The sequence below is a fragment of the Pteropus medius genome, unplaced genomic scaffold (assembly GCF_902729225.1).
Source record: "Pteropus medius unplaced genomic scaffold, Ma_sr-lr_union100, whole genome shotgun sequence".
Lineage (NCBI taxonomy): Eukaryota > Metazoa > Chordata > Mammalia > Chiroptera > Pteropodidae > Pteropus > Pteropus medius.
In genome coordinates this window covers 3,442,039-3,468,253 of record NW_024353908.1, presented here as the reverse complement: position 1 = coordinate 3,468,253, position 26,215 = coordinate 3,442,039, and the positions used below count along the sequence as shown (strand labels likewise).

Genomic DNA, 26,215 nt, shown 5'->3' with positions numbered 1-26,215 from the left:
AGGACAGGACGGATAGGACGGAGAGTAAGGAAAGGAAGGAAGGAAGGAAGGGAGGGAGGGAAAGAAAGAAAGATTATTCCTTGTGATGAGAACTCAGGATCTACTCTTAACTTTCCTATATATCATACAGCAGGATTAACTACAGTGGTCATGTATACATCTCTAGTACTTATCTTAAAACTGGAAGCTTATACCTTTGACCACCTTCCTCCAATTCCCTCTCTCTCTGAAAGACACTATTAAGAAAATGAAAAGCCACAGACTAAAACATTTACAAAATACTATTGTATGGGAAAAAAAATTGTTATCCAGAATACATACAAAACTTTAAAAGCTCAATAATAAACAATAGAATTTTAAAATGGGCCAAAAAAAAAAAAATTAAAGTTACCTACAAAAAGATATATGGATGACTTACATAAGCACATGAAAAGAGGCTTGTCATCAGGGAAATGCAAATTAAAACTACAATGAAATACCACCTACTATACCGGCTATTTAAAAAAGACAAAACAGTAACCGGCAATACCAAGTACTGAAGATGCACGGAACCTGGAATTCCTATACTTCTGATGGGAATGCACTTTTTAGGATAAAAATATTAATTTTACTATATTTAAATATCTCAAATCTGACTTTTAAAAGATTCAAATTTTTCTTAAGTATTTTCTCTAAAGTATTTTAACATTTCAGTTTTCAAGAACTCTTCTCCATTATGTACTTCTAAATGGCCTGAGAACTTCATATAACCAGCTTCCTCAATCCTTAACTCTTTAAGACAAAGTGACCTCATGTCCCACATTACTAGACAATCTGTTTCAAAGGTATAGCAATGTACAACAAATCAAATAAGCTTCAAAAAAGATAAAGACATGTAAAGCATTCCATCTGTCTCAAAGTATTTCAGGGGCAAGAAAGGATTCTAAAAACAAAAGAAATCTTACAAAGGGAAAGGAAGTGCTCGAGATGTGGTACAGATGGTAACTTAAAAAACAAATCACCAACCCATAGTCACACATACTTCCCACTAGAGGAAAGAAAAGAGAAACATGATAAGAGAAAGCAAGTTCACAGCCTGAAGTCTCTCATATCAAATAAGAAATTTACCTGTCAAAAACCAAATCACAGATTTCCTAGGACAACATATAAGCAATGAAAGTCTAAGATAGTTATATAATTATAAAAGAGGATATTTCAAAGAAGTGTTTGTATGGAGAAAAATGAGTGCTAGAAATTGAAAAGAAAGTTTTTATTTCATTATGAAATACACATGTGCCTGACAGAGTTCTGAACCTTAGAGGTAAAGAAACCCTACAATATAGAGCATAGCAGTAGTCTTACTGCATAGAGTTCAGAGTAATACCTCTAGTCATCTTCCTAATATTGTTTGTCACAAAAGTGGTATAATTTTATGAGAAGAGGACAAGGCTAGTCCAGTAGTCTAGTCCAGGCTCTAATACTACTAATATGGCTCCATGACCTTGGGCCAGTCACTGAACCTCACTGGATTCTAGTTTTCGTGGATACAATGGTCGGATAAAATTATATCTAAGAGCCGATCTAAAAAAATTTTTCCCAGGAAAAATAAAAAATTTTCCCAAGGGCAATTCAAAAGGTCCTAGCTCTTCTATGGCAAATTTCTTATTTTATAAATGCAGATTTAACAGTATCTTATTTTATACAATTGTATATTATTTTCTAGCAGGATGTGAGCTTTAAATAAAAAGTAAAATGCTGCTCAACAAACCCCAAGCACAATAAACATGAAGAAAACATAAAGGCCCATCATAATCAAACCACTGCGAATCAGTGATAAAAAGAAATCTTTAAAAGCAGCCAGAGGAAAGACGCATTTTGTAGAGGAACAAATATAAGAATGGCAGTAGATTGCTCATCTGAAATAATGTAACCCAGAAGACAATGGAAATTGCAACAAAAAGAACAAAATACCTAGAAATAAATCTAACAAAACATGTGAAGGATCTATATAATGAAAACTATAAGACTCTATTAAAAGAAATCGAAGATACAAAGAAATGGAAAGATATTCCGTGTTCTTGGACTGGAAAAATCAACTTAGTTAAAATTACCTTATTACACCTAAAGCATTATACAGATTTAAGGCAATCCCCATCAAAATCCCACTAGCATTTTTTAAAGAACTAGAACAAAACAATCAACAGATTTGTATGGAAGCACAAAAGATCCCAAATTGCCAAAGCTATCCTGAGAAAAAAGAACAAGACTGGAGGCATTATTCTGCCTGACTTCAAATTATACTACAAAACGACAGTAATCAAAACAGCATGGTATTGGCAGCAAAACAGACTGGAACAGAATCAAGAGTCCAGAAGTAAACCCATATTTATATGGACAAATAATTTTCGACTAAAAGACAAAAATATACAGTGGAGAAAGGACAGCCTCTTCAATAAATGGTTCTGGGAAAACTGGAAAGCCACCTGCAAAAGAATGAAACTAGAATGTTGTCTATCACCACACACCAAAATTAACTCAAAATAGATTAAGGACCTGAATGTAAGACCTGAAACAATAAAATGCATAGAAGAAAACATAAGAACTAAACTCAAGGACCTTGGACTTAAAGAGAATTTTATCAATTTGACCTCAAAGGCAAGGAAAGTAAAAGCGAACATAAATAAATGGGGCTACATCAAACTAAAAAGCTTCTGCTCAGCAAAAGAAAACTGTTAACAAGGTAAAGAGACAACCATCCCAATGGGAAAATATATTTCCAGGCAACACCTGTAATAAAGGCCTAATACCCAAAATATACAAAGAACTCATAAGACTCAATAAGAAAACAACAAACGATCCAATCAAAAAATGGGCAAGGACCTGAACAGACACTTCTCCCTAGAGGACATATGAACATATGAAAAGATGCTCAACATTGCTAGCTATTAGGGAAATGCAAATCAAAACCACAATGAGATACCATCTCACACCTGTTAGAATACCTATAAACAACAGGACAAGTAATAACAAATGCTTGAGAAGATGCGGAGAAAAAGGAACCCTCATACACTGCTGGTGGAACTGCAAATTGGTACAGCCACTATGGAAAACAGTATGGAGGTTTCTCAAAAAACTAAGCATTGATCTACCATATGATCCAGCAATCCCTCCACTGTATGTTTACCCCAAAGACTTGAGAATCCATATCCAAAAAGATATTTGCACACCAATGTTCATAGCAGCATTATTCACAGTGGCCAGGACATGGAAGAAACCGAAGTGTCCTACGATAGATAACTGGCTAAAGAAGCTGTGGTACATATATACAAGGGAATATTACTCAGCCATAAGAAGAGATGAAATACTGCCATTTGTGACAACCTGGATGGACCTCGAGATAATCATGCTAAGCGAAATAAGCCAGACAGAAAAAGTTGAAAATCACATATCACTTGTATGTGAGATATAAACCTAAAAGCAACAAATGAACAAGACAAATAAAGAGAGACTCACAGACATGGACAATAGATTAGTGGTTACCAGAGATGAGGGGAAGGGGAAGGGGGAGATAGATAGGGGGAAATTTTTTAATCATTTAATTAAAATAAATTAAAAATTAAAAATTAAAATAAAGAACACAATGGAACATCTTTAAGATACTAAAATAATAGACTTAACCTAGAATTATATACCTATTGAAACCCATTTCAAAACAAGGGCAAGAAACTGGGGGCCTCCTACATTGTTGATGGGAATGTAAAATGGTGTAGCACTCTGGAAAACTGGTGAACCTCAAAAGGTTACCATTTGGCACAGCAAGTCCAACCCTAGGTATATATCGAAGAGAAAGTAAAACATCTGTCTACACAAAAATGTACACAAATGTTCATTACAGCATTACTCTTAGCCAAAAGGTGGGAAAACGCAAAACACCCATCAACTAATGAATGAATAAACAAAATACAGTATATGTATACAACAGACTATTATTTGGCTATAACAAGAATGAAACATTGATACATGCTACTACATACACATTTCCAAGGTGAGCCTTGGAAATATGTTAGTGAAAGAAACCAGTTAAAGGCCACTTAAGTATATGATTCCATTTATATGAAATGCCCAAATTTTAGAGACAAAAAGTTATTAGTGGTTCCCTAGGACTGGGGATGGGTGTGTGGGGTGGGGGGTTGGGGAACCCTGGAGGGTGACAGCTAAAAAGTATGGAATTTCTTTTGGGGTTGATGAAATGTGGCGATGGTTCACAACGCTGTGAATATACTAAACACCACTGAATTACATACTTTAAACAGATGAACCCTACGAAAAGTGACTTGTATCTTAATAAAGCTGTTACCTGAAGGCAAAATAAAAACTTTTGTGACATTAAAAAAAATAATTACCAGCAGACCTGCACATGTAAGAAATGTTAAAAGAAGTCCTTTAGGCAGAAGGAAAATATTACCATATGGAAATCTGGATCGACACAAAGGAATAAAGAATACCAGAAATGGCAAATATGTGGAAAACTATAAAAGACTTCATTATATTTTGAAATCTCCTTAAAAAAGGACTACTTAAAAGCAAACATTACAATATATTGTGTGTGTGTGTGGTGGGAGGTTACAAGCGTGGCCGGAAGTAAATATATGAAAACAACAGCACAAAGCCTAGATGTAGAAAAGGGGCAGTATACTACTATAAGATTTTTATGCTACATGTAAAGTATACTATCTGAAGGTAAACTGTGGTAAGTTAAAGATACATGCAACTAGCAACAACTGAAACAACCAGATTTATAGCTAAGAAACTAAGGACATACACAGGTTTTTAAAAACACTCAAACCAAAAGAAGGCAGAAGAAGAGAAATAGAACAAAGAATGGATGGGAAAAAAAACAGAAAACAAATAGCATGACAGTAGTTGTAAAGCCAATCCTATCAATAATTACATTAAATGTAAATGGTCTTAACACCACAGTTAAAATGCAAAACTTGCGATATTTGATTAGAAAAACAAAACCAAACTATATACTGCCTATACAGGACTATAACTTAGAAACCCATTTCAAATATAGACACACATGGAAAAGGATATGTCATGCTAACCCTAGTCAAAAGAAAGCGGAAATGGCTATTTAGTATGTGACAAAGCAGATATCAGAGCAAAAAAAATTACCAGGGATAAAGATCATTTCATAATGACTAAGGGCTCAGTTCATGAAGAACATTAATTCTAAAATGTTTACATACCTAATAAAGAAACTAACAATTACATTAAGTTAGATGTCAAAACAGAAGAATATCTGGAAAATCCTCAGGTATTAACGACATTTTGGTTAACACTGAGATACATATACGATGGTGGTTCCATAAGATTAAAATAGAGCTGAAAAATTCCTATTGCCTATTGATGTCATAATTGTCTTAATGTTATAATGCAACACATTCATCCTGTGTTTACGGTGATTCTGGTATAAATAAACCTACTGCGATGCCAGTCATATAAAAATATAGCACATACAATTCCAGTTGTAAGATATACCACTTAGGTTTGTGTGAGTACATATATTCTATGTTTGTGTAACGATGAAATGGCTACACACAGTTCTCAAAATGTGTTTAAGCAGCACATGACTAATGTTATTAGCCAAAAAAATTCAAGTGAAAATTAGAAAGTATTCTGAACTGAATGAAAATGAAAACACATTATCAAATTTTATGTATTGTAACTAAAGTAGTACTTGAGAGGGAAATTTAAAGCACCAAATGCCTATACTTAAAAAATAAAGTTCTCAAATAAATGACCTCAATTTATACCTTCAGTAACTAGGACAAGAACAATAAAACTTAAAATAAGCAGAAGAAAGTAAATAGTAAAGATCAGGCCAGAAATCTATGAAATAATAAAAAAGTAAAACAAAGAAAAATCAGTAAAATCAAAAGTTTGTTGAGATCAATAAAATCCTGATAAAACTCATCAAAAAAAAGGGAGAAGACACAAATTATCAATGAGGAATAAGAGGTGGCATCTCTACAGATACTAAAAAGATGATGAGATTATTATGAACAACTTCATTTCAATGAAATCGACAAAGTTCTACATTCCTTGAATTGCAAACTGCCAAAATCACTCAAAAAGAAATAATCTGAATATTCCTATACATTTTAAAGAAATTTAGTTTGCAGTTAAAACCCACCTAAAAAGAAAACTAGGCCCAAATGTCTTCACTGATGAATTCTATCGAACGTACCCAATGTGGATTACTGCCACAAGAATACATCATAACAAAGTGGACTTTATCCCAAGAATGCAAGTTTTGTTTACAATTCCCCAAATCAGCCAATATTATTCGTCATTAAATATGAAAAACTGTATTATTATTTTAATAGATGCAGGAGGAAAAATGTATAGACAAAGTTCAACATCTACTCCTTAATAGAAACTCTTAGCAAACTAGAATAGAAAGGAAATTCCTCACCTTACAAACAAAAAAACTATAGCTAATACCATATTTAACAGTAAAAGACCGAATGCTTTACTCTCTTAAAAATCAGGAACAATGCAAGGATGCCCATGCTTATAGCTTCTACCGGAGTTAGCCAATGTAATAAGCAACTGAAAAAACCTAAAAGGCATCAAAATTAGAAAAGTAAAAGCTACCTTAGTTCAAAGACAAGATCATCTATGAAAAAAATTCTACAGAATCTACAGAAAAGCTACTAGAATAAGTTAAGTTTCCCAGTCTCAGTATACAAAATATACAAAAATAACTATTTCTATAAATTAGCTACAAACTACCAGAAATTGAAAAACTTAAAGTTTTAGTAACATTTACACAGCACTGAAAATGTGAAACACTTTGTGATAAATTTTACAAAAGATATGCAAGACTTGCACAGCAAAAACCACAAAAATACTGCTAAATAAATAGAGTTATACCATGTTCCAGGATTGGAATACTGAATCCAGTATTATTAAGATGTCAGTTTTTCCCAAGTTTATCTATAAATTCAATATATTCCAGTAAAAATCCCAGCAAGCTTTTTGTAGAAATTGACAAACTAATTCTAAAATTTATTTAGAAATGCAAAGGGCCTACGAATGCCAAAATAACTTTGAAAACAAAGTTAGAAGTCTTACAGTCCCTGATTTCAAGACATTATAAAGTTATATTAATTAAGATGGTAGTACCCATGTAAAGAAAGACAAATAGATCAATGGAACAAAGCAGTCCGGGAATGGAGCGACAAATATATGTCTTATTTTCATCAAAGATGCCAAGGCAGCTTAAAGAGGAATGAATCGCTTTTTCAATAAATGATGGAACAACCATACGGCCATAAGTAACAAAATCTTACTTCACCCTTACAAATTTGTATACAAATATTAACTCAAAATAGACTAAAGATCTAAATGTAGGAGATAAACTATAAAACCAGAAGTAAAGATGTGAGAAAAATCTTAGTAATGTTGGATTTGGCAAAGAGTTCCTTAAATATAACGAAAAAGTAAAAGCTATAAAAGAAAAATAAATTGGGCTTTATCAAAATTAGTAAGTCTGCTTGAAAACATATATAATAAGGAACTCTCATAATTCAGTAATAAATCAAAGCAATCAAATTTAAAAATGGATAAAAGATATGAAAAAATACTTAAAATATATAGATGACAAACACATGAAAACACGCTCAACATAATTAGTTATTAGAGAAATACAAATTAAAACCATAATAAGATACTATTAGACACTATCAGTCTAAAATTAAAAGACTAACCACATCAAGGTTGGCAAAGATGTACAGCAACTGGAACTCTCTCATACAGTGCTTTGGGAATGCAAACTAATCTATAATGACATAAAGCAGTGGTTGCCTAGGGACAGAAAGGGGCAGAAGAATTACCTAGGGAAAAGAAATTTTTTAGGGGTGAAATATAAGATCATTATCTTGTTTTTGGTGATTTCCAAGGTTATTCTTTAAAAATGAAGTTTCTTATATGCCAATTCTACTTTAATAAATTTGAAAAAAATTAAGCAGAGATTGTGCTTTTTCTCCTGGTTGCCGTATAATTCGGATTGATACAAAGATAAAAAAATACGGAAATTTTACATTAGTGGATAAAATTTAAGCTGTACTGTTTATCACCTTTTCAAATCAGGAGATAAAATCTAGTTTATTACTATTTGACGGTGTATTCTATAAACGCTATAAATAGATATTTTTATAGAGCAAATTATTTTCTCACTAGCTTATAAGTATTTTCAAAATGCTCTATCTTCATTCCTAATGATTTTAATTGCCGAGAGACTAATATTTTAGCTATAAATTTAGTATCAATACACACACACACATACACAACACACCCTATAAATTATAACATGCATCTCTTCAGAAACAACCTGTACCAGGAGGGTTTTACCAAGGCATAAAGTGGTTTTCCTGATGACTGGAAGAGATCACAAATCAAGCTTGTTTACAACTTCATGTAATTTTGAGGTCACTATGCTATTTGTCATAGTCCTTACAGTGGAGTAATCCTACTCTTCCTTTCTTATCTTCACATCAGTATATGATACAAACATTTTTATGTCCAGCACAAGAAAAGAGGTGAAAGAAACACATCCAGGCTGGGTTTACTCAAAGGTCAATTTTCTAGTTAACTCTTTCTTGCTTCATGTCATCTAAAAGTTTTCATGGGGCTGGACAAGGGGAGAGGTGGGACTTCTTTCACTAGTTTTAAATTCTGAGTAGTAAAAAGCAAAAGGTAAGGAAAGAAAAATAAATCAACTTTCATCTGTCAGAAGCCTCCTTTTGCTTAATTCCAGGGTTTGGGTTTGGTTCTCGTTTTTTTTGTGTGTTTTTGTTTGTTTTTTTGGGGGGGATGATGAAAAGGTTAAGGCTAATGATTAAAATGAATTTTAGGGTTAGATGAGAAAAATTCTAAATCATATAAGACAACTGGAAGGAAACTGGGGCTAAGTGCTAGGCATTCATCATTCTTACGTTGCTTTCTGCTGTAAAGTAGAAGAGAAGAAGCCAATAAGAATACCTTTGTTAACTGTAAATAGCCAGTGGCAAGAATTAAAAATGTATTCATTCATATACAATAAAAAGTATTCCACAACTTAATGCAAATATTTGCTAAACTGAAGATCAAATTACATTGCCAAGAACAGAAATATAGAAAAGTCTGATTTATATGCATGGCACGAATATTCTGACTCTTAAAGAACAATCCATCAGTCTAAGTCTATTTTTTTAAAGAATATAAAGAACACAAAACCACATATTACATCTTACTTTCTAAAATTCAAATGTTTACTCAATTACATAGAGGTAAAAGTTTTAAAATGAAAAACTATGCAGCATAAAGTCAAAGAAGTTTTAGCTATTACCTCTTTCACTGAAAATCTGGTTCGTTTTCTAGGATGAGAAAAGTTAAAATGACACAAAAATTATCCAAGATATATGTGTCATAATGTTAGAGTTAGAAAAGTTTTTCACTTCACCACATTGCCAATTACCAGAAGTTGGAGAACAATGAAAAGTATAAATCCAAATTTCACTTTACAGACAAGACAGTTTAACTAAAGAGTTATTAAGTAAAAACCTCATTTCTAAAGTGCGGTTTCATATAAAACTATATAGAGCCTGGATAAAGGAAAGAGGAAATAGGAAAAGATAATTAGGTTCCATTTATTTGATAAAATCACTGAATTGGAAACACATCAAACTTTCAGTGATAACAAAACAAAACTAAAAATTACATTATAAAATTATATTGGTCACTGAGACAAAGTAATATCCTTATATCAATTTTCTGATGTTATCAAATTAATTCTGAAAACACTGTACACCTTTCAAAATCAAAAGAAGATCACAATGATTATCAAATTAGCTTTAGTTGATTTAACTATTAGGATTAAGTCTAATACTAAATTTTTCGGAAGTTCTCCCATCTAGAGATCAATTCAGTTGCTATGTACTAAATTTATTCATTTCTGTAACATCTATTTGTATGCATCTAAATGTAACATCTATCTAGAAACCAATCTTGTGGTTCAGTATTAGTCTCTCTTCAGAGAATTTATTTATTCTCAAAGTTTATGCTCCAGTAAGTGTTCATCAATAGGTTCATTTAAAACACAACAAATTCTCTTTTTACTGAAACATCCTAATTCAGAGAAATATCATTTTTCATGAAATTCGGTCAAAGAGTTCTGAAAATACTAATAAACAATTCTTATGCTTCATCTATAAAAGAATATCAGCTGAAAGGGAAAGATCACCCAGAACTTCACTCCTGAAAAATAGATAAAATTCCAATATCTAAATTAGTTCAAAAAATTCTGTAGCCCACTTCTTAAAAATCCTTTATTAAGAGAATTACAACCACTCTGGTCCTAATTCAGCTGCAAAATTTCTAAGAAAAGTATAGACTTCATAGTATAGACCTGCCAAGTTAATCCACCTTTTCCTCTTTAAATCATATTCTTAGTCTAGAAAGGTATTCTCTTGGTCTCTAGTCACTGTTTTACAAACCTTTTCAAGACAGCTACTTCTAAAACCTTAAGCTAGAAAGGACAGAACAGAATTGAATTTAAGAGGAAGGCATTCTTAATTCTCCTAAGATGGACAGACACCGCTTCAGAAGAATTCCATTTTGCAATCAACTGCTATCTCAGCTGTGAGCAGAAAAGCAAGTATAAACTTGATAGGCAAATAATTAAGGGACTGATCTTAAGAGTAAAAAAAGACTGCAAAGAGTAACATTAAGAACTAGAGAAAGTAAACTAGTATGGCATTATTTCCAAGTCATTTACCAAGTGTTTTTTTTTTTTTAACTGTAGGTCTCATTAATATGTCTTCATACACAGTTACAAATTTTTCTTGTGATGAAGTACTTTTAAGATCTACTCTTAGCAAAAGTCAAATATGCAAGGAAACTCCCCTTTTCTGTCTGATTGTTATAGATGGATGTCTAAATTGAAGTCTATATATTGGGTAGCTGTACAAACAGTAATGCCATTATCAGAGGAAAAAAACTAGAGAGAAACAATAGGCAATAAATACTGTGAAGCTGGAAAATATTGGAGTCAAGTGCCAACTCTGCTATATAAACTTGGGTTAGGAATGTAAGCTCTAAGTCTCATTTTGTTATTTGTAAAATGGAAATGTATCTATGTATACATCATAACCTCTTAAGGGTTAAACGAAACAACGCATGAAAATGGACTTAACATGTGCCTGCTCTATGTTAAGTACCCATTAAATGTTGGCCCTTATAAGCATTATTATTGGGTTGGAGGCAGATCACCAATGAAGCCTTTGATGAGCTGTGTCCCATTGTTTTTCCTGTTGCATAATAAAGCTCCTCTGGGTAGGAGTTACACTATGAGCACCTAGCTCACTCAGTAAACAGTTGTTCAAGAAATGCTAAGCATGAAAAATATCCAATGTACACCTGTTCTATTAGAACCAAGCTCTGCCTTGCGAAATAACACTAGTATTAACTATTTCAGTGATACACACTTCAAATACAAAAAAAGAAAGAGGATCAATCATTCTTTTATATAATGATATAACAAGAACTAAGGTTAAGAATATCCTAGGGCTATAGTACACCTGTCTGTACTTCAAAAAAAAAAAAAAAAAATCACCTTCCATACCAGGTGTTCTGAGGGGAAGCCCTTACCTTAAACATCCTTAATAGGAGATTAACTGAATCTAGGTCTTTTGGTCAGTCTGCAATGAATTTAATTTCTTAGACTGGGAATCAGATACAAGATTTGTTACTCACCCATAAAAGAAGGATTTCAAAACAAAAACATTAACTTAAATAAGGAAACTTCAGCTACACAAAGTCTACAATGCCAAAGATTTTAACAGATAAAGCTTTCCTATTCAGAGAGTCTGGAATGTATAAATATCTACTGATTTATCCTGTGAGTAGAGGGGTGAGACATTACAAATTATTTTCTATGTATTTTAAGACAATTTGGCATTGTGATATTCAAGAGTCATTTTATTATTTATTATAAACTGATCAAACTGACATAAATCGGCTATTTTAGAACTGAGACACAGAAATCATGTAGTTCTGGGAATTTCAGAAATTTTCAAATATTTATTGCAACCCATAGTTTTAAATCCAAACCTAGCATAGACATCTATACATAGACATTCTTACAATGTGATATTTTAAAGTTTTTATTCACAATATAATTGCAGGAGCAGAAATTATATAGTGATACTTTTAAGAAATCCTAGATGTTGAGGTCACCCCTGCCAAAATAGAAATCTTTGCAACATGATTACATTTATATCAAATTTCATCCCAAAATTCAATCAGTCCTTATAACATTCCACAGTCCTTATAACAGCCTTTCACTAAAGAAAAAAACACCAATGCAGAATTTTGTATTGTTAAGATTCACTAAGATCAGAAATGGTTAATTTCTTCATTTAGGAATCTGCTGTGTTCTTTGAGATAGTCCTAAATCTATAGTAAAGACTGGGTAGACAGGAAGAGAGACACTGTCAGATAATACATGCTGAGATGAAGGGGAAAAAAATCTACAAAGGCAGAGAAAACCAAAAGGCAACCAAGGGGCTACCTACCTACTTCCCCCATCATCACTCCTGTTCTAAGAAACGATATATAATTCCCGTCTTATAAATACATTTTACTGATGCATACCAAAAGTACTTGTCAAAATGAGCTGACAGTTTACTATCATACATTTTATCTCAGAGTACACTGGATGTCATGTGACTTCCTCAATTTTCTTAATTGGAAAAGAAACTGGAAATAAAGCTAGCAATGTATAGCAGTGAAAGCAGAATCGACATTTTAGAACACAGAGACTGAACACCTAATGATATACGCTCCAGCTGACTCTACTTAGGAGATAAGTGCCTTCCACTGCATCCCTGCCTTGGGGGGAGTCAATCATTCACAAATTCACTGACTCTCACCACTGATTTTGATGGTGGCAGGTAATGTTCTTTCAAAGAATTGTGTGATTTTCTGACTAAGTCAAGCAATGAACAGTACAGTTCAAAGAATCTAATTTTAAGGCAGTCAGTATATATTGCATGTTCTCAGCCCATTTTTGTGGATATATTTAACCAAGAGACTGAATGAGAAACACTCAATTTTATAAAGAGAAACATCACAAGCAAAACAATCAACTAATCTATACAGGCTTGCGCACACCACAGGTGATCTAACGAGGCTAATAATCTCAGGATAATTCTGAGCAAGGTAAACTATCCAACTGACATTATAATCACCCTCTTCTAATTCAAATGGCCCTGGAAGAGGATGATGTGCTCTCTCCTGAGATAATAAAGGTGGAAGGGAAAGAATCAAAAGAATGCATTTAAAACACTTTGGTACCAAATTAATTTGTCCATTTAATTATGTCACCTTCCTATTCTACTAAGTGGGTATGAAATTCACTAAGTTACTTCACTTTTGAGTCTCAGCTTCTTCGACTGTGAAAAGTTGGAATAACAACTACCTTTCAGGATTACTTTGAGTATTATCTTGGGAAAATACACAAAAAACTGGCATGCAAAATGTAAAGTACTATGCAAATATACAGTATTTGAGGATATCATCTTAAGACTTAGGTCTAAATGTCCAAGCGCCTGGTACAATATTTTGCACATGACTGCTCAAATATGTCCATCATTCGGTCATAATTTAAAAGGGCCCAAACTTTAATTCTGAAAAAAAGATTATTTCATGTACTATTTATGTTTATTTCACTAGTAACATTATAAAAGAATCAGTCTTCAGAATGACTAGTCATTCAATCCAGTACACACTCTACTGCAATAACATTACCAATAGTCATATATATTGCTTACACTATATATTCTGTGCCAGATCCTGTGCCTAATATACTACACATTCACTCATTTAATTCTTATAATATCCACCTATGGAGAAGTTACTATCCATAATGAAAACCTAAAGCACAAGTTCTAGTAACATGCCCAAGGTCACAAGGTTAGCAAATGGCAAAGCCGAAGTTACAAGAACTTAGATCTGACACCAAAGTCCTGGCTCTCAACTACTACTACTACTTCCCAATATGGTAGCCACTAGCCAACATGTGGCTAGTGAAACATGGCTGGTCTATAATTGTAAAATGCATACCAGATTTTGAAGACCTAGCATGGAAAAAAAAATGTAAGACATCTCACTGCAATTTTCTACTGATTAATGTTGATGATAACATTTTGGATGTAATGGAATAAATAATATGGTATTCTTAAAATTCATTTCACCTGCTTTACATTCTTACTGTGGCTACTAAACAGCTTAAATTTACATGTGGCTTGCAAAAGATATACTCATATTGGACAGCACTGGTTTAAAACATCATACAGGATTACCTTATAATACAAAAGCATAAAACAATTTAAAATTTACAAACATACTTTAGAGTACAAATACTTTCCAATGTTAATAGATGTTTTAATGCTAAATTAGTGTAACCAATATAAACAAAACTTTTAAATCTCTTAATGTAAAAATACAGTTCCACTTATTTAAATTTCAATATTCCACAATCAGATCATTTTTTAAACTGTTCTATTATGGAAATTGGTCTTCCCAACTACAAAAGTAACTCATCCTAATTATAGAAAAGCACACACAAAAGAATCCATCGTCCAACCACTCAGCATTAGTATTTTGATCAGTCGTTACTTCTAGGTGTGTATATTAGATTAAACGGTATGAAATATTAAAGTGGGATCGTACTGGTCATCATTTTGTAACTTGCTTTTTCCTATCATGACATTTTCTTTTATTACAGATTATTTCTATAATTTTTAACTTTTTACTTTGAAATAATTATAGATCCACAAGAAGTTGCAAAAATAGTACAAGGTTCCATATATCCTTCATCCAGTTTCCTTGAAATGGCTGCATCTGGATTACAGTACAATATCAAAACCAGGAAAATGACATTGCTACGTGTATGTACATAGTTCTATGCCACCTTATCACACACGTTAAGATTCACTTAACCAGGACCACAATCAAGATAAAAATCAATTTCATCACCAGAGATCTCCCTTTTCAGTACCCTCTTTATAGTCACATCCGCCCCTCCCCCACACCCTAAACTCTGGCAACCACTAATGTGTTCTTTCTGTAATTCTGTCTTTTCAGAATGTTAATGGTATCCTACAGTATGTGACTTTTGGAGATTGGCTTTTTTCAATCAGAATGCCCTTGAGATCCATAACAGTTGTATCAATAGTTTGTTCATTTTTACCCCTTAGTACTCTGTGGTGCAGATGTACCATTCACCTACTGAAGGACAATGGGTTGTTTCTAGTTTTAGGCAATTATAAATAAAGCTGCTACAAACAGGTTTTATGTGAACCTGTAAGTTTCATGTTTTTATGTAAGTTTTTTCTCTGGGACAAATACCCAAAGTGCAACTGCTAGGTCATATGGTTAGGTACATGTTTAGTTTTGTAAGAAATTGCCAAACTGTTTTCCAGAGTGGTTGTACCATTCTACATTCCCATCCCCAATGCATGAAAGATCTCAAAACATTTTTAAGAGTTGCAAAATATTCACGGCTACCCCATACTTTTTACAATTCTATGCTGATTCCCATGTAATTTTCACTTCTGTTGTTATAATGATCCAATTAATACACTTGTACATATGCAGAAATCTTTATATGTAAATCACAAATCCCTGTAAGTTAAATTATTGGGTCAAAGCGTACAAATATTTTAAAGGCATCTGATATCAACTACCATAATGACCTTCGGAAAATTTAAATCAACTAACACACCCACCAAGGGTCTGCAAGAATACTTATTTCCTACCTCACTAAAATTTTTTTTAATCTTTAAAATCTAACTTGCCAAAAAATGTTATCTTGTTTTATATTTATGTGAGTAATGGGGAAGTTATACACTTCTCTTCTTCCCTAACTTAATTTCCAGTTCTTTTATGGATTACCTGTTCGTATTATTTGCTGAGATTTTACTGGAATGCTGATTTACTTTTAAGACCTGGTTCTATCTAACAAGTTACAAAGAAACATGTTTTTAAAATACATCTATCTGAAATCCAATGAAAGTATCAGAATTATAAGACAATAATTGATTTTAAAACATAAAAAAGTTATGAGTTTAGCTGATATGGTCCAATTTATAAACATTACCATACTTCATATAATGTATATATTAATTAAGGAATCATCTCTAGTGCCAGCTCTAGATTAAAAACATGGTTCCTGAAATGATCCCTTACTTCTCTGTTATGTTGAAATGCCAAAACATGATTTTCCATAACAAACATCAAAATCTTCGGCTTCATTAGGAAGTCTGGCTGGATGGATATTTTTTAGGAGAATATAAGATTATCTATACCAGTTATTCTCAAAGTGTGTTCCCCAGACCAGCAACATCAGCTTCACCGGGGAACTTGTAAGAAATGGAAATTCTCAGGCCCTACGCCAGACATACATAATCGAAAACTCAGCAATGTATTTCAACAAGCCTTCCAGATGGTTCTGATGAATGTTAAAGTTCGAGAACCACCAATCTAAACAAATTTAGTATAAAAACATTAAATCTAGGTTGCCTTCTATACTTAATTGTTCTTTAAAAAAAAATTTACGAAAAGTTAATTATGTTATGGATATTAAGAATTCAATGACTTATTTTCATTCTTCCCCAAATTAAAACAATCCAAAAAATTAGAAACTGGATTTTAGCTTTATTTTCTACAAATAGAAATCCTAAAACCATGAAACCATGAAGTGGTCACAAAAAATTTCCCTTAGAAAAATCCAAAATGAACCATATACATTAACAGGTCAGAATACATCTTTCAAATTGAGAGACCAGATTTGTTTCACCTCACATAATGCCTTATTTCCCCACTCCCACATGGAACTACCTACCACCATCTACATCATTTTGAAAATTCCACCAACTAGCATATTAAAACACAGCACCTGGAAAACTATACAGTTACTCAAATATCTGTGGTCCAGTAAAAAAAAAAAAAAATTGCTCAATAAATAAAAATAATTCTGGATGGCAGGATTATGGGTCACCTGTTTGTTTTTTTGTTTTGTCCCCAAATTTTCTGTATTACCTTAATAACTAAAGGACAAAGTCAGTGACCAAACATAATAATAGGAAATTAACCTAACAAAACATCAGTATTTTTAAAATTTTACCAACCTTCACTGATAATCTTTCTTTAATCTATGTGGTAAAAATTTACAAGATGCTGGGGTAATACCAGATAAACCAAACTCCTGCCTTCAAAAAATTTATTATAGCTCAAAATTAAGACTGAACAAATAATGAGTATTAAACCCAGTAACAATGATATATCATACTAAACTACTGTAGCTATGTTCAGTGAACCAACTTCCTTCACGTAACAGATCCTGCAGATGTGTTAGGTTTTGCCAATCACAGTATCCCAACCTCCAGGCAACAAAGAATGGTCCAGAAATTGGGCAAGAGACAGGTGTTTTGATTCCTGCAGTTCTTCCTTTGATTTTAAGTTCATATGGTATTCTTCTCATTACTGGTTATGTGAATCAGTAAATTCATTTTTAATTTTTTGATTTAAGGTACTTTGAGTTAAAGTCCTATTACTTGCAATCTTGAATATTTCTGCTGCACTTAAGATATTAAACAACTTTTAGTTTAGTTAAAGAATGAAGAGAACAGTGTATAAACCTCATAACCTACATTTGAAACCTGATCTTTTCTTAGAAAGCAGTCAACAAGTTTGTTTTCTCCCTTTGGCTAACCACTGTGCCCTTTGTCTTTTAAAACCCAATACACTGATGAAACTGGCATCATACATAACAACCCTTAATTTCTCGTCCCTCTCAAAGTTTCATCTTAAATTGTATTGCTAATGCTCTTACAGAGAAAAATATTTTGAACAAGTTTTAAGAGGTATTTTTTTACCTCTATTCCAATAGTTTTTCCCCCCAACAGAAGGATAAACTACGTAAGTATTTCTAAACTGACAGAGAGAGGAAGAATATCTAATCCTATTAAAAAACAAAAATGTCACCGTTTACCTTGTGATTTCAAATATTTATGATTTCTGTGTAACACAGTATACCTATATTGCATTTACTGAGAATTCACCTTTTACACTATAGTCTGTGTCAATCACTGCATGGAACTAAAAATATAGCTAAATAAATGAATGAACTGAATGAGTCAAGACTTCAACAAAAATAATCCAAATTCTGAAACAAGATAGTAATGTACACCATGTAGAAGGTACAACTACCAAGTTATGTGTATGCTGACCCAACAGAACTTACAAAATGAACAGCATAACATTTCTAACACCCAAAATGTTCTATAGCCATTTAAAAACTATCTTTAGGTGCCAGCTTACAAGCACACCCACCATCCTGGTCCTTATTGCACTTCAAAATTGGGTATGCACAACATGATTGATCCTCTGCTTTTTTTAAGCAGACTTTTCAATATGACTATTGGCTGCTTAAATTACCAAATGGACAACCAAAAAAATTAAAAATCACCAGTTATTGTTATTTAGGTACATGTCCTAAAGCCTTGAAGCCAGGAAGCATTTTAAATACACAACCTACAGTTTCTAAGGCTACATGTCTGTGTTTAATTTCTAGTACATTTTTAGACCAGAAACATAAGAAAACTACTTTTAAGGACATATTTCGTAAAGACAACTTCCTCTAATCCAATAATATTACACACACAAGATGCAAGCCCTTATATGAAAGTTTATTAGAACTCTTAACTAGAAGCTTCAAAGGAGACTCCAATTGAAATCCAAATCTTTTATTCTATATAGATTTACTGAAACCCTCCCTGTCAAGTGGGAGGCACTATAACAGACACAAGAAAATAAAGCAGTGAAAAGAAAGGTCCCACCTTCAACAAAGGTGACAACATTAACACAGGTGTTCCAATGAAAATACAATGCAACTGTGATAATGAGGTATATACATCAATGGCGGGTGATGAAAGGGCTTCCTGAAACACCCAGAAGGACGAAAAGGAGTCAGCCAGGCCACAAAAGGAAGAAAAGTATTTCAGAAGAAAATCTCAAGGAAAAGTATGTGTGAAGGTATAGAAATGAGACATCATGGTCCATGCTTGGAAAACCCCAAGAAGTTTAGTATGAAATATGAAATACATACATACGCCGAGCACAGAAGGTAGATGGGTGGTGGCAGGGTGCTTCCAGAAATTCTAAAGAAAGAAACAGTAAATTCTAAAGAAATAAGAGAAGCTCCCTGTGCTTGGAATTTGAACTGTATCCTATCCTAAAGACAATGAGAACCAGGAGATAATTAAGTTGTTCAAGTGGAGAGGTCCAAGAACCAGTTGGAATTTTAGTCATAGTTATGAGTAATAGAGGTGGTGAGAGGTAGTTAATAAATGTTTGAGAATTACCAGCCCATGGGGAGAAGTGGAAAGGTGTAGACAACATCTGAAGAGTAAACAGTTAATAAGGAAGTAGGGGGAGGTGAAGAACTAAGAACTTGAATCACCCTGTATAGCAAACCCGCCATTCAAGAATGATAAAGACACAGCTTAAACTCCTGAGTGAGGCCTTCCCCAATGTACCCCCATAGACAGTCTCTACTTCCTCTAAAAAGCACATTCTCTACCATGTACTCATTCATTCCATTGTCTACCATGAAGTTCATTCACATCACTGGGTGCTTTACACCACTGGTTATCTTTTTATGGTCTTACCTTTTCAACAAGACTGTCGCGTTCCTTGAAAGCAGGAATTTTCTATTTAACCAATGCCTTGAAATATAAATGACTGTTAAACAATACTACCAATGAGTGACAAAGTTTGCTCCACTTACGTACTCTAGAAAGTTCCACACACCATGTTTTATTCCTTCCACCTAATGTATGGATTTATGCTGCTGGTAGATAGCTGAGTTAAAGTATGTAGGTAATGAAAAGGCCAGAAGAGATCTTCTATCTACAATGTATAATGGTCTGCAGGCAAAGAGGTGAGCTCTAAGATACTCCGGATTAAACAGCACTGGTAAAATAAACAAGAACCACACACAACAATTGAGATGGACCTCACAAACATAACAGTGAGTGAAAGAAGCCAGACCCAAAAGTGTACATATTATATGACTCCACTTATATTAAGTTCGAAAACAAGAAAAATCATCCCTGGTGTTAGAAGTCAGGAAAGCAGCTTAGGGGAAGTGACTGCAGAGTAAATAAGGGCCTTCCGGGGTTCTATTAATGTTCTGCTTCTTAATCTGGGTGCTGGTTACACAGGTGTGCTCACTTTGTGAAAGTTCATCAAGCCTTATAACTTATTTGTACACTTCTCTGCATGTATGCTACAGTTCAAAATGTTTACTTAAAAATAAACAGGGGAAAAAAAAAGAAAGTGAGCACCAGTGATGGGGCGTATAAAGGACAATATCACAGAGGGGCAAAAGAGAAAATGAGAGCCAGAAAGATTGTACAATGTTTTAGTTCAAATTGGACAGGAGACATTTAAAGACCTAGTATCGCCTAAAATACTAATGAACTGAATTAGTGCTGATAACCACTTTGGTAAACTATAGCAACTCAAGAAGTTTTTATCAATCTTAAAATCTCTTTAGCATCTATGGAAGCACATAATAAATGTATGCCACGTGAATAAATAATACATAAGTGAATCCATTCAGAAACTCCAACCCGAGTAACTAATAGGACATACTTGCAAGTTAACTGGCCAGACTTTTAGTCTACAACAAGCAAATAAGAAAAGTTGAGTAGCCTGTGCAAAGGCTCCAACTCTAAACTATCCCCAACCAAATGAGCTACATGGCACAGGTAAACATACAAAAATAATTATCTCCTTGTTCCAAAAAAAAAAAAAGCAGCATTAGTGTTTCCTAAAAAGGCAAATGTGTTATCTCCATAGTCCATAAAGTTCCCTATCCTGCTCTAAATTCTTAGTAGCACTTGCTGATAGTATCTTATTTTTCTGTTTACCTGTTTATTTTCTCTTCCTCTCCATAGCATTTTAATTTGTGAGAAAAAAGACCTTGTCTGTCTTTATAGCACTATACACCCAGAGCCCAGATGACTTTATGCTCAATAAAAACTTATCAAATAACCACAACTACTCAGATAATTTACTTTACGGTCACCCAGTATAGAAGATCAAGTCAGTATCAATAAATCGGTAAGTCTGATGTAATAGCAAACACAAAATAATCACTCTATTCCTGGGTAAGAGTGATTGATCCAGTTTTTGTACCAGCTTTGAGACTGAAAGGTTTGATAATGTTTGATGATTTGGAAAACAGGTAATTTTTCGATGTAATATATGGAAAATTTTTAACAAAGACAAACACTACAATAAAACCAATGTGACCTAAGAAGCAAAACCACAGTAGTGGATGACCCAGTATCTTGGGGGAAGAGGTCTGGCTCTGATCCAGGTTAGGTAGGTACCTACTCCCTGTGCTTCCTGGAGTTTTCCTATCTGAAAAGTATTATGGGATGATGTGCTTTTGAAGCTATTAGCAAAGATCAAAACTTTGACGTTATCATTAATTACGTGTTTTCCCCTAAAACTTCTAAAGTACTTCATGACTACTGAGGAGATTTTGAATTGTCAAGGTATCTGAATTTAACAGGATAAAAAGTCCAAAGTTACAACCATAAAGAATCAGGGAACAAGGAAAACAATTTATACACAGAATGAGCACCAACTTTCAATTCAATAATCTAAGTATTGAATTTTTTATTTAAGCTACACAACCTTATTACACATCTAAAGTAAATTCCTCACTTTTTTTGGTAACATCTCTAAAAACAGTACACCTTTCAGAAGAACAGTATTCAAATAAACAGGGATTAAACAAAACCTGAATTCAACTCAACACCATGATAAAATCTGGAGTTGAAGACTACAAAGTTCTAAATCTATGGTAATTATCCAAAGCAAAAAATTTTCAATTTTTCAAGTGAGTATACCAAAAGTAAAATATATCATCAAATCTAAAAGTACTCTGCCCAACACTCAAGGACCTCACCTTAACAATGGTTAAATTTACAAATTTGTGGGGTTTTATTTTTTCCTTTTCTTTTAAAAGCTGGTATCCTCTTTCATGAAACTGGCAAAGTGGGCTTAGATATACTACTTTAGCTATCGCCTAGGAAGGGACAGTGTTTCTTCTCCACCCATCGCAACCTTACATTCACACTCTATTTTTTACCTCAAAAGACTTATGGTACGTCAGCATGATAGGTAGAAAGGCAACCTTTACAGCTGCAGGTGACTCCTCCATGCTCTAGTGTTAAAGGCTTAAAAGTATATCACACAACAGGCATGAGGAAATCACATGTGATAGAAATGTTCTAAACTGGTTTACAGTGATAGTTGCATCTGACTTTCCTTTCATTCTGCATAATGCTGCTCCAAAAAGAATAGAGACCTTCTGAATCACTTTCATGATTCCACCTGAAGAATTAAATATATCTGGTACACATGGCAATAACAGAGAAGAGTTGGCAGGTGGTTTTGTAGAAATCAATTCTCCTTGTCTAGAAGAAACAGAGGGAGGAGGACTCCTAATTGATCCCCCAAGCCAGACAGCTCCGACCTCCCACAGCTCTTTATACCTCTCTTAGGGCCTCTATAACTTAAGAGTATAGTTATTCCAGTACATGTCTTACCAACTTTTAACACCCTCCTTCCATTCCTTAATGTCTTATGTAGTATCTTTCACATCCTGGGAATTTAATAAGTGTTCTTTACATAAATAGGAATATCTTCCTAATCAAATTGAGGATTATCAATTCTATCCTCAGAGGATAAATACAGCTGTATTTTACTGGACTACCACTAATTCAAAGCTGACTTCCTTGGTTGACTGGTAGATGGCAACAATAATGACAAGAATGATGAACCCCAAAATGACCACTGGCTGACCAACCAGCCAGGCTGTTATAATACCAAACACCAGCTCAGAACAATAAAACCAAATTTCTACACCAAGTCAGCAAGTTAGAAAAACTCTTCTATTATTTAAAAATTATTCTAATATAAAATTTTGCCTATTCCCAGCATCCAAAACTCAACAAGTTTTATGCTGCCATCAATTATGCATAACTATCTGATTAAAAGTATGCAAGGAAGAAAATGTTAAACCTTTGAGATACCGAAAAAATTACAAGAAAAAGGCCCAGGAAAAAAACATAGCAGTAACTGGGATCACAGAGAAATTAACCAATACACTGGACAGGACAGAATGAAAACCTATGAATTCACCTTTCCACATGAAGCCAATTCATAGAATACGAAAGCCAAAATGTCATTTGTCTTTCAATTAATGACAACTTCTATAATAGCTCTAAAAACATCAAAATATTGACAAAACCAAAATGAAACAAATTTAGGCTATTATCATGAGTTGGTAAGAATTTAAGTCCTTAGATCTCTGAAATCTGTGTTCAAAGCCTACTCAACGGACATCAAAAAATTACTGAAAATCTTTAAAGATGGGTGAGTATTCTGTTCCTCAACAGACTTTTAAAATATTTTCATAGACTTTAACAATGTTAATATTTTAAAATAACTTAATGTTTATTTAAAAAACTGAATTTCAGTCATCTGTGATGAAAACTTTAAGCATTGATGTTTATTGATGAGTCAGATTTTTAATGCACGTAGAAACTGAAATGCATTTCATTAAGTGTGATAATTGTTCCCAGCAATACATCAGATGTAAACTTTTGAATTTGGTGTTAAGTTTCTTTTCACCAGAAAAGTTCTCAAGTTCTTAGGACTTTCCTAGTCATTTACTTGAACATCATCTACGGTAACACTCAAAGCAAAACCACAATAAAGAGAGTTGGCCTCTGAGGGATTCTACATGTAAAAAAAAAAAATTACTCATAAACAAAATACAGTCGGTACTGCTTTAAATAACACACATTTCTAAACCTCCATGCCATTTGATGGAATTCCCTGTTTTAGAAAGCAAAACATCTTTAAGCTCCTAGTGTGTTTTTTAATCTTAACTAAATAAGTCTATTCTATAACCAAAAAATTGACATGAATTTACTTTTAAAACTATGGTGAAATAGCTTCACTTGAGTATTTTTACTCAAAGGTCTCATTACTCAAAGAAGTAGTGGAATTCACAGAACTGTTCCACCAGTAATTGGGCCCATTCATCCCAGAGTTATATTCTTTAGATTACCCAATATCCTATTTAATCCCAGGTATAAATAAAGCAATAAAATCCTAACAGGACATATTCACTTATTCAAAGGACAATATCCAGTTAAAACTATGAAGTACTACTAGTCAATTGAATGCCAATTCAAAAACAAGTACCTGATAAAAGGACTTTTGGCAAAGCTAAGTCTTCAAGGATCCACTAGGAATTCACTCATTTTGTCTCCCTTTCACATACATACCCCAATGACTGTCCCTTAAATAACATCAAAAACAGTTTAACTTCAAACTGTAACATCACCAAAACAAATTCAAGATACAAGTCAAAAGGTGACTGGAAAACTACAAAATCAGCTTTGACATTCTAGTAATAGCTCAATATTAAATCTGGCGTGCAACTCGTTTTGATGCCAGATGCAGTCTACTGCCTTTACCAAAATGAAAATAAATCCTTTCAACATTCTTTTCATTAAAATGAAGTTTTAAATACAAACTTCAATAAGTCACACTATTCATGTCACCATTTTGCAAAATCGTCCTCCATCACTGCTCTGCATAAGCTAATCAGGAAAAAAAAAGGAAAGCCAAACTGACAGGTCAGCCTTCCAAAAAAATGCACTCTTTATAAAACCCCAACATTTACTTTCAAGTGCAAGAAAATAGCAGACATTTGGAGCTCAAGACAGGAAAAGCACAACCAATGTTACTGTACAACCGCCACTGAATTTCTCAGAGAAGAGGAAAATAATTCAAGACAGGCAAATTAAAAACATTCTGCCCATGGCAAAAATAAAAGGTCTCATGTCCGACAATCCATAGCAAAACTACTGCTTCCTCTCTTTGTGAGCCATTACCAATGAGCCAATAGGGACAAGTGTTAAAATATAATTCCAGTGTCTGTTTGAAATAAGACGAAAACCTGGGAAAATTCCTTCCCATAAATCATTTATTGAAGATGAGACTTTGCATCCAACACGAAATAAACCCAAAACCACAGCATCACCCACCCCACAAATGCAGAAAAAGCTGTAATCAACAAGTTGGAAAGAGGACAAAAAGTACAGCTCAATACTCATTCTCCTTTGAAAAAAAAGTCCTTTAACAAAAGGTTAACACAAATCTTAAAGTACCTGGTGGAGGTGCCTTTCCTCACATCGCAGATGCTGCATTTAAAGGCTTCGGCGCTGTTTCTGAAGGTGCAGACACTACAATCCCAAAAGCCTTCGTCTGCGGCAGGTTTCGCTTGTCTTTTTGGCCTTCGGAGTGAGGGAAAGGGGAGAAGAGAGACACAGAGCAGGAGAAAGGGGGAGACAGCAAATCACAGGCGCTAGTGAGCCGTCGTAATTTCGCAGGAATCCAGCGCTGGAAACTTCGCTCCGGCGACCACCCACCCACCTTTACGGGGACTAGAAAAGGGACCAGGAAAGGGACAGCGCGCTCCCCTCGGCACCCTACAACCTCTGGGCCTGGGCCGTGTAGCCTCGCACAGCAGGCGGCGGCGCCCTGGGAAGGGCCGCGGCGAGCGCAGGAAGCGGGCGGACTTGTGGACTTGAGCGTGGGGCTGGGGTGGGGGGGGCTGGGGGGGACAAGGGAGCGGCGGGCCGGATCTGGAGCGGGCGCGCAGGGGCAGCCCGAGGCCGGCGGCGGGGAGTGGGCCGGTTCTTTCCCTCTCCCCTCCCATGCTCGCGCCCTCCCTCCCTCCCTCCCCACCTGGTTAAATCTCCCTTTGTCTGGGAGGAGTGGCGGCGGCGCAGGGAGGCTAAGGAGGAGCCGCCATGGCTGCGGCGCGCACGGCCGCCGGCCCCCAGCGGGAGCGACACCGCCTCCCGCCGCCCCCGCCATCGCCGCCGCCGCCGCCGCCGCCTACCCCCGCCCCCGGATCTCCATCTTAGCTGCGCCTCCCCCCGCCCGGGTGGCTCCGGGGCCTAGTCGTCGCCGGCCCCCGCCCGCCTCCAGCCCTCCCTCCCCTTCCGCCCTTCAGCTCTGAGCA

General features: G+C 34.6%; 1 protein-coding gene across 1 annotated transcript in view; it reads right to left on the bottom strand.

Annotated features, from left to right (window-relative positions):
- The window catches only part of RYBP (RING1 and YY1 binding protein), a 72,776-nt gene that overhangs the window by 46,056 nt on the left and 505 nt on the right, over positions 1 to 26,215 (bottom strand). The window contains exons 2-3 of the mRNA XM_039851706.1: positions 25,936 to 26,117; positions 25,356 to 25,481 (exon numbers count right to left, since the gene is read on the bottom strand). Coding sequence (XP_039707640.1) covers positions 25,356 to 25,481; positions 25,936 to 26,117 — 308 coding nt within the window. The remainder of the gene's footprint in view (positions 1 to 25,355; positions 25,482 to 25,935; positions 26,118 to 26,215) is intronic.